The 10,443-nt window shown below is 41.1% G+C and overlaps 1 protein-coding gene across 1 annotated transcript in view; it reads left to right on the top strand.

The window, feature by feature from the left end:
• Positions 1-234: 234 nt before the first annotated feature.
• Positions 235-10,443, top strand: part of baiap2l1 (BAI1 associated protein 2 like 1) — a 70,429-nt gene continuing 60,220 nt past the window's right edge. The window contains 1 exon segment of the mRNA NM_001100227.1: positions 235-407. Within this exon segment, the coding sequence (NP_001093697.1) occupies positions 357-407 (51 nt within the window). The 5' untranslated portion in view covers positions 235-356.

The raw sequence follows: 10,443 nt of genomic DNA, 5'->3' as shown, positions 1-10,443 counted from the left end.
GGGTGCAGCTCCCCAGGTACATCCCAATCCCATGCCAAGCTGAGCACTAATGATTCGGTAGACAAACCCAGACTAAGTGCCAAGTTATCTGGAGGCCCCGCCCCCTCTGTCGCTCCCAAAACGAGCCCCGCCCTCCCCACGCAGGTGCGTCCCTCCCCGGCTCCTGGCGCTCGTCCCTCCGGCCACACCTTCCGCTGCCAGGGCGGGCGGAGCAGGTTGTGCAGGGTTGGCTGACAGTTGTGCTGCTGAGTGACCGGCAGGGAAGCGCAGTACCGAGCAAGGTGGCCGCTGGGGAGAGCAAGCAGCAGTATTAGCGGAGTTATCCACCTGGGGGTGGTGCGGGGAGAGCCGTAGCCATGTCCCGGGACGCAGACGCCGTGACAAAGATCACAGAGAACACGTACAAAGTAAGTGGGGCTGCTGCTGTGGGACCCCCGGGTAATAACGCCGCACTGGCTGCTCCAGGGGCCGCTCTAGGGGTCAAAGAAGTGTGAAGTCTCATGTACTTTGGAATATTCTCCCCCCTCCAGTGAACATTAGTGCTAGTGATACAGCCCAGACTTGCTGCTGAACTACAACTCTCTCCCTCTCTTAAAGGGGCATTGAAATGTAAGGGAAAGTTGAATGCCCCAGACTGGGCACCCCTGTAGTTATTCCATCCTGCAAAGTCGGGGCAGCCTTCAGAGTGGCACTAAGGACTAGGTGATATAAGTGAAATGGGTAGGGAAATGTTCCAGTTGGTTGTTATAGACAATAGTTTACACTCCTTAAATTCCTCATTTAGGAACTAAACCAAACTGCTCTGTGTCCTGTGTTACTGCGAGGAGTTGCATGGCAGCATTTTGTGGGATATTTAGATCTATCTGACTATTTGCTGCGGTGTAGTTCAGCTGATGTGAACATGGAAACAGCATTTGTGGCTCTCACTCCTAGAACTCCTACTAATGTTTCCGTGGATATACCTCCTTAAACATAGGGGTGTGATGGGTTGTTATATATATATATATACATATTTTTGTTTGTGTATATGTAGCAATAATAGGTAGAGCTGCTCGCAGGTATGTATGCCTTTAGTAAGCCGTTAGTAACTGCATATTCTTTGCCATAGAGCTTTATTGGGGAGATTATTCTCTAAGCACACTAATTACCATTGCTGGCCGCCGTAATTAATTTTGGATTACAGTGGTGACTATAGTACTGCTTAGGTAAGAGGGCCAAAAATGGGTACATCTGCCCTTTGGTGAGTAAAATAAAGGGGCTTTGCCTGTTTTGAGTAGTGAGCCAAAGAGTTTAGTTTGGATAACTTGGGGTGATTGTGTTCAGAGGATTGTACCTTTGGTCTGATGTGTCAAAAATCTGTCATTTTCACCCCCAAGTTGCTGACTCAGTAAAGAGTCGCCAAGAAGGCAATCAGCATTGGCCCCTGTATTGCCAGATAGAGAGAAAATCAGCAGTGTCAAACCTGCATACCACTAGCTGTGGCTAAAGTATAGTTTTATAATCCTGACCAGGACACTGTTGAGCTACTGCTCCCTGGGGAAAAAGGCGTTTTTAGTTTTACTATCGGCTTCGGTGAGATTATACCTGAGATAGATCTGCCAAATTTTATTATTGTAAATACTTGTACCTTTATTGCACACTTTTATTATATTTAATATTTGTATTTTTGTTTTTTGTTTTGTTTGTCTATGTAAAGTTGGGAGGAACACGGGTCAAAAAAATTTCATTACAGTAATGATGCTTCATTGTTATTTGTATATGACAATAAACTTGAAACTTGAAATCCAGGGCTATGTCTATGTGTGTATGGTTGCCACCTGGCCAGTATTTCACTAGCCAAGCCAGTAAATCACCAGCTAGGGCAGGTATTACTATTGTTGGTGCAATTCAGTTACCAGAGACCGCTTGAGGTGAAAAACAAAGTGTTTTTTGACACAAGCTCTGTGGATTCTGCACTCAAAAATCCAATGTACATGGTGGTAAATTTGTAATTACCTGTCCTTTCATGCCCTCCCTGAACTGTTCCGCCACCAACCATGTAAACTCCTGGACCAGTGCATTTTTATTTTTTTTTTAATGAGCACTGACTTGGGGGAAAAACTTGAATTGAATTCACTGGGGGCTACCAATCATATTTGCAACCTCCATTGAAATCTGTTTTTCCTTTGAAATCTGACAATGGCCTGTATTGCTACAAACTGCACCCAGACAATAGGTAGCATGCACACACTTATGTTGTTAAACGCATATGAATAACACTGACGTATTTATGGTGTGTTAGGGTAGCAGCAAAGCCAGCCCTAAGGGTGTTTTGCCTGTTTCTTATGTCACTCAGTGCAAAGGCTAAAATTAGTGCACAGAACAATACCACTCTTGTACCGCTATGAATACGTTTTCTTATGGCTCATACACATGGGCGTTTCCCCCCCTCTGTTTAATAAGTGTTATTAGACCACTGGTTCCCAAATGGTAGATTGTGCTCTGCCAGTAGATATCGAGCTGCTAACCAGCTGACCATAGGCAATTAGATCCCCGACTTATAAAAATGTTGTTGACGTATGCTCTTACTGATTTTATTAGAAAAGTATGTACTATATTTCCTCCTATTGAAAATAGATTTACATTTTTATGGCATTTGAACTTGCCTTTTAACTATGTAGATACAGCGGTAGATTTCAGTGAAATTGATCCAGTAAATTAGAGCCTACACTGGTAATGTTTGGTCATTCTTGAGAAATGCCTGCCCAATCTATTAAAATTATAAGGGTGGCAGCTCTACCTATAAATCCCTCCCTTGCCTGACCACCTCTACTGCTGATCACCTCTTATGAGCAGAGGCCCAATGCTCCGAAATGCCTTTTTACTGTCATATTGCTTCAGTTTTCTTAAGTCGCTCCAATTTTCCTTTTGCAGGCAACTTTGTGGTACTTTGGAACACGGAAGCGATGCGAAGTCCTTTCCATCAGCGACTCCTATTGTTGCTAGTGAAAAGGCCCTTTGGAGCGGTTAGTCACCCAAGATAGTAGAGATCTTTTGTGGGCAACTAACATACTCAGTGGGACATCAGCCTTAGGGGTATATTTATCTGCTGTGTAAAAAGTGGAGTAAAACATTACTGGTGATGTTGCTCATTGCGGCCAATCAGATGCTTTGCTTAGGATTTCTAACTGTTAAAATCTAATTGCTGATTGGTTGCCCTGGGCAACATCACCAGTAATACTTCACTTTACTTTTTACACAGCATGGTAAATTTACCAATTAGTGTTTGTGATATGGTGGCATCACAATCATTTTAGCTGTACTGCATTGAAATCTTATCACTTTAACAAAATGTTCAATATGGCGGAGCAGTAGTGGTCTGGACTGTTTTAAATGGTGCAAGCCAGGGCCCTTTTTCCAATCATAATGACATTCTGACTGTTCCATACTACTTTCTGGCATCAGTTTGGAAATACTTTTTCCTGTTTCAACATAAGTAAGATCCTTACAGAATGGGGTTGCTGAGAGGGCAGTGGAAGAATTTAATTCAAAGGTCTAAACTCAACACAGCTGAATGCGTGTTGGACTGTCTGACCAACATCCATACCTAAACTTTCTAAAGCTTGTGATTGGAATATGGAAATAAATCCCACCAACAATAGTTCAATGCCTTTTTGAAAGTCTTCTCAGAAGAGTAGAGGCTTTTATTGCATCAAAGGTGGGAGCAACATAACATCAATAGGTTTTGGTTCAAAATAAGATATTGACAGGCATCTGCCCACCTGTTAACTTTGGTTTCAAGTTATGACTGTATGAGTGCTGTAAAGTTTCCACAAGTCTCTTATCTTCCACTGGGGTCTGTTGTAGCTTGTACGTTTGTCTTACTGGTTTTTCTTAGGAGGTTCCTTGCTGCTACTTTTAGCATCAGGTTCATCCCAGGGAACATAAGAGGGAGGAAGACTCATGTACTGCAGATAGCTTGCATTGTCCTCTGTGGTTTACAGATGCACACTGTTGCAGCCATGTGTGCAGATTCTCTGATGCTCTGTTTCACCTTGATCTGGTAAAGCCAGAGAGCAGTGTTTTAATAGTTATTCCGGTGGCCAGCTTCATGACTGTGTCGAAACTTCATTGAACAAGTTGGGAGCAGTTACATAAACTGTATGAAATTAACTGTTCGTAAGCAAAAGACAACATGGGCTATTTATGTATAGACTTGTGGTTCAACATGGGTTTGGCCTTGAGGGTCTGCCATTGCAGTGGGCAATGATGTAAATGCTAGGCTGTAGAAATGTTGTGGTGGGCTAAGGGGCCTATGTATTATGTGTATTTATGCGTAAAACAAAATTTTGACAAAAACCGTGTCAAATAAATGGCAATTTTTTTTAAGGTGCATTTATTTTATGCTGTCAAAGCACCAAATTTGTCACTCTTATTTTAAGCCACTTCAGACCTTATGTAAGTATGTTGCTGTTTTTTTAGATAGCATAATAAATCTGCCCCTTACTATATTGCATTGGTGCAGGCAGGTTCTATTTTTACCAAACTTTCTTGGCTCACCTCTGTGCCAGTCCAAGCTCTAATGCTGCTTTTTGCCTGTTATGTGTATTGTTAGATGTGCTGCCACTTTTCTGGGTTTCCCCTTCCATAGAATGATGTGCACTTTCAAATGAATATTATTCTATGGAAGGAACAATCATGGCGGTCAGTTTGAAAGCAAAAAAAAGTGTTGTATTTGCCCAAGTACAAAACAAGAGCAACGTTTCGAGCCCCTCCGGACCCCTTCTCAAGCTAATGGTGCACTAATTAGTGTTCAAGTTATAAAGGTTGTGAATAATATGTGCATGTGCATAATAACATGTAAATGTGCATAATAACAAACATTTGTTAACACTTTTATATATAAGAAATTTCAAGGACTAATTTGTTATTATGCACATATGTGGTTTAAATGGACTTATTGTTGAATTTGACAATGATATCACTGGGGTATTGGAGGCTTTTCCTATTCCCACCCACTTCAGCACCTTTATAACTTGAACGCTAATTAGTGCACCATTAGCTTGAGAAAGGGTCCGGAGGGGCCCGAAACATTGCTCTTGTTTTGTATGTACTTGGGCAACTAAAACACTTTTTTACATGGCTTCCAATTTCAGTGTGCTACAAAGGTATTTTGTGGGCAAGAAGAATACAGCTTTAAATTTAGAATTGAATATGTGCATTTTTATATGATTTATAAAACATTCATTACTTATGTATAACAACTGACATGATCATGATAAAAAGTTTGTTAAAAGATTTTTTTTTTTTTTTTTTTTTTTAAATAAAGGGCTTTGACCTCACAAATATTCCTCTCACCACACTATCCAGAGTTTCAGGAATGCCAAGTTTCAAAGTTAAATATATGTAACAAACTATCCCATAAATTGTGGGTTTAGCTGACAAATTATTGTGTTTGATTTATGGTCGTTAGCAATCCAGCCCTTGCCAATAGGTTTGGTGCTACCTTTGCATAGATTGATGGCCCCAGTCTCGGCAAAGAGTAGGGCAGGGCTGTAAGCCCAGAATGAAGATCTGGATATAACACTTCTAATAGGTGCCAAATAATACAGGAGCTTGGATGTTTTCTACTTCTATATATCTGCTAGAGCTTGCCCATGTAACCTCAGCCTTAGGCCTTAATGGTTTAGATTAGGGTGAAGTCCATTGTAGCAAGTTGTTCTCCGCAGCATCAGGCCTTTCATACAGTCAGTGTGCAGCGCAAGGGTGGCTGGGAGAAGTCATAATTTCTATAGAACTGATGTGTTGCACAACAAATGATGACAACGGCTGTTTGTCGAAGATGTGGTTGAGCGAACGCAAATAATAATGGGAAAGGTTTTGGAAAAGAGTGCATGCTTATTTCACGTGACCACACAGCAAAAATAAACCGCGTCTGTGTTAGAAATAAATGCTTCCTGTGAGCATTTTATTTATTTATTTTTTTACCTTTCCTTCATTTTTTTCACTGTGGCGCACCTATCGACAACAGTAAGTATACACACACCAGGAGCTACCCATTCATGTCCCTGTTATTTTTACCTAACAAAAAAGTAACTCGGAAACCTACTGTACAAGACCTACTGAGAGTAAATATGATATGGGGAACTTTCATCACTTATTTAAAATAAAAACCTGTTCCTGACTTTCTTTATCACCAGCTCATACTGTTGTATTTGTTTTATTGTGATTGTAATGTGCAGTAAATCTGGGCATGCATGGTAAAATCCCATTGTATTGCAAGGTCAAAAAAATGTGCCGATCTTTACCCCATTTGGCCACCAAAGTGTTGGGCCAAACCAGGATCACCTGGGCCAATGATAAAATCACAATGGGTGCTATTGAGAGAGGACCACAAAAAGCACTTGTGGTCCTTGTCTGTTGCAATTTTTAAACTGTTTAAGAGAGATTTTTGGTAGCAGGCTTGGACTGGTAGGTTCTGGCAAATGCCAGAGGGGCTGCTGTAAGATGCCATAGACAGTCACTATTTATTGGGCTGGTGGGGGGCTGTTTGGGCTTCTCTGTACTTGAAATGCCAGGGCCTATTTTGAATACCAGTCCAGGCCTGTTTGGCAGCCAATAAACTGCCGACTCACAAGACATGGACTGCGGATAGCTTGCTTTGTCCTCTATGGTTTGCAGATGCACAATGTAGCAGAAGAGAATTTGCAGCCATGTGTGCAGATTGTTGATATGCTCTGTTTAAAAGTCCACCTCGATCTGGTGAAACTAGAGAACAGTGTGTTAAAAGTTATTTTGATGGCCAGCTTGTATGTATGGACTTGGGGTTTAACATGGTTTTGGCCTTGAGGGTCTGCCATTGCTTCACCCCAGGTGGTCAATGATGTAAATGCTAGGCTGTAGAAATGTTGTGGTGCACCTAGGGGCATATTTATTATAGTGTGTAAGCCAACATCACAGGTGATGTTGGCTTACACACTATAAAAATATGCCCCTACTGTATTGCCATGGTTCAGGCAGGTTCCACCCTGGACTTGGGTGCCAATGCTTCTTTGCTCAGCTCTGTGCCAGTTAAAGCTCTGATGCTGCTTTTCTGCCTGAATTGTGCTTTACCCGTCGGTAAAAAGAGAGATTCCCCAAGTAAAGGATTTTTTCTGGGATTTGCTGTGATGTACTTGACATGGCTGTTTTTGGGGCTTGTGCATGTATCTCGGTTCTTTGATGCAATAGAAGGGGCATTGTATATTGTATATGTCTGCAACTTAAGAAGCATAGGAAAACGGAGTAAAATATAGCATATTATCATTCTTTACTTACCCTTTAAGGTGAAACACATATGTCAGAGTGTCTAACAAAGCACTTGGGTGTACAATATTGAATGCAGTCATTTATACATGCAAGCTTTAGTAATTTCCAATTGTTTTTTTAGTATAGATTTTTACTTCTGTAATTCGAACGGCTTTTTATTTGTCCAGACAATAACGGCTTATGTCATTTATATACAGAGGAACTGTAACACAATTGTGTCAAACAGAAACTTTGATCTAACTACCAGGCTGTATTCAGAATCCCACTATATGAGTGCAGATGTGACCATTTCCTGATGGGTCACTTTTGGGGCCCATTTTGATCTGGTCATTGTCCTAAGGGCCTAACATTTGGATCGTCTGAATTTGAGTGTTGGAGCCAAATTGGAGAAAGCTCCACTTATGTCCAGCTTCAGGATAAATGGAATGGATATGTATGGGTGTTCAATCAGTGTCAAGTTGTGGATGTGCATTACTGTAATACAAGTAGTGGCATTTGCAGTGAAAAGGAGTTCCTAGCTTTAACATCTCCTTTATATGTGATAATACTTCTCCAGGCTAGAATGAGCCTTTACAATATATTGTATTTGGTCCTTGAGATTATTCCTGTAATTTTGGGGATATCTCAGCTGCACGTGAAAGAAGTAGAGGCAGTCCCCTGAGTTCCATGATACTCATATACTCACTCATATACTATTTAAGTACTATAAGTAACTATTTTTCTAAAGTAACAGATGATTAGTTCTTGCAGCATAGATGGATCAGCCATAAGTACCGCTGAGACTGTTAGAATTGCCCCCACTTTTTGCAAATCCTTTAAACCCTGCACAAAACCAAGAGAGATTAAAGATTGCTTTGAAAACTATTACATAAAGCCCTAAAAGGGACACTGTGCACATAGACGTGTTTACGCTGTGAGTTTGTTTTTCATTCAAGCTATAGTATGCTAAAATGTTGCTTATATGCTTGGCAAGCTTTCAGCAATGGTAGGGTTATCTGTCTGCTCTGTGGCTCAAGGCACCCTTGGGCTGGTGCACCCCCCCTCCCTCAGGGGTACACATTATCACATTATTTGTCAGAAATCCATCACTGGCTCTGACTTCAGAACCAAAGTCCTCATAGGTCCACTGTTTGCCTTCCTAAAGTTTTAATATCTGAGGCAGTTTGACAGCCTTGGTTGAATGTATCACTAATACAATTTTTTGCTTGCAAACGTCAAACACCCATATGTACGACTGACATGCTTGGTCTAGGTTTGGTGCCTTTGTAGTGTTCTTCCATGTAGATGGGAGCTCTTCCTGGCATTTTTTGTATGCCCTCTGGCTCCGGCCATAAGCACTCTTGTTTACTGTTGTGTCTTGAAGCCTGCCCCAACCTCGCCCGCCACAATAGAAGACTTTTTACAGACTCCAGAAGGACTGTGCAGTGGGTTTTTAACGCAGATTTGATTATGACCTTCAGACAGTACAATCCCACAGCACGTTGTATTTGCACTATTTATATTGGCTGCTTCGTCGGTTGGGCATATTTTAAAATTATGTGGAGGGGTACTATGTTGGCCGGTGCATAGTGTATCTGCAGAATGTATGGAACAATAAAAAGGTCGGCATATTCTTTGTCCAGATACCATATAGGATTGGCCAGTGCATAGCCACCTTGAGACTCAGGTGCTAAGTCCGTCTGATTTTGGTTTGAACATCCTTTATAATTAAAGCTGAAAACAAGAGAGACTGGTATAAAGACACAATACAGGAAAGTAACATAGTGGTTGTGTTTTGTCCCATTTATTTTTGTAATTTCCAGTTCATCCTGAAAATCTAGCAGAATATTTCACAATCTTGTCCTGTCTGTGTGGTTTTGACTTTCGCTTGAAACTGCTTGGATGATGAGAGCTCTTAAAGTAAAAATTCCTGTTGCTCAGCATTTTATGTGCTGATTAAGTGCTTTACTTCGCTTCAAATCATTAAGGAGTGCTTCTTAGTATATGGGTATATAAAGAGCAATTATGACTAAAATGAAAGTAAAGCCAAAGATATTATATTATACAAATATATTGCAGCTTAAAATAATTGCCAAAAAAGTTGTGTGCGTGTATATTTAAGCAACTTTGCAGAATTGCACAGTAGTATTCCTGCCTTTATTCCTGTTGAAGGACAGAGTAGTAAGACAATAAAGCTCGTCAAATATGGGTCACAATGACTGCCTGGCCCTAACCAGATCAGCTTTTTGGTGGCAAAAGGCTTTAAGGAGAAATTATATTTTTTTTCAAAAGAAGAACAATATGTTGCCTCACATGGTGGTAGGACCAGTGGATGTTTGCAACTGCAACTTCAGCTGCCTATTTGAGTCTTTTAGACCAATTCGGCAGCTTATCTGCCCATGTATGGGCCCCCCCCGACAGGCCTACCCAATCAATACCTGGCCAAAATTGGGCCAGGTGACAATTGGGCAGGTTTGACTTTTCCCATTGGATCAGGGACTGCATTTAACATGTATGGCCACCTTAAGACCTTGAATTCTTGGATGGCCCAAGTCCAAACTAGAATATGAACCACTGGATGATCTGGGTGCCACAGGAAGGTTAGAAATAGGAATAATTCCTGCCAAAAAACTGCTCTCTGTGCTCCTTATGATGGGTCACCCCCTCAATGTAGTGAAATTAAAATGAGGCATAAAGGTCACCATATTACTATGAGCCCATAACCAAGAAACACTGTATAGTCCATCTGGAAATTCTCAGAAACAAGGGGCTTCTTTTGGTACAGTCTGTAGGCTTCTCACTGGCTGAATAATTCCTGTATTTTCACCCATCCATAGATTTTATACAGAGTTTCTAACTCTGTAGCTAAAAAATTGGTTGGTCCTTGATGTGTGATTCCTATCCGATATTCCTGGAGCCTGCATAGATACAGTTGCACAGATTTTGTGTGTTTCAGTGTTCCCTCAGTGTAAAAGTTTCATCCCCATTCTGTATGACACACCAGTATTTCAACTGGAGCTGCCCTTGTGCGTCCTCCATAATTAAAATGGTATCTGAACATTAGAACGTGTTCACAGCCATCTAAAATTACAGTGATCCAGTCTCCCTGTTTAATGCAGGATGCTCAAGTGAAGTATAGTTTTCTGTGAGATCCAATTCAGTGTTGCATAATAAATT

The sequence above is a fragment of the Xenopus tropicalis genome, chromosome 9 (genome assembly GCF_000004195.4).
Source record: "Xenopus tropicalis strain Nigerian chromosome 9, UCB_Xtro_10.0, whole genome shotgun sequence".
NCBI classification, from domain to species: domain Eukaryota; kingdom Metazoa; phylum Chordata; class Amphibia; order Anura; family Pipidae; genus Xenopus; species Xenopus tropicalis.
The sequence above is the reverse complement of the archived record's forward strand: the minus strand, read 5'-3'. Positions and strand labels throughout refer to the sequence as shown.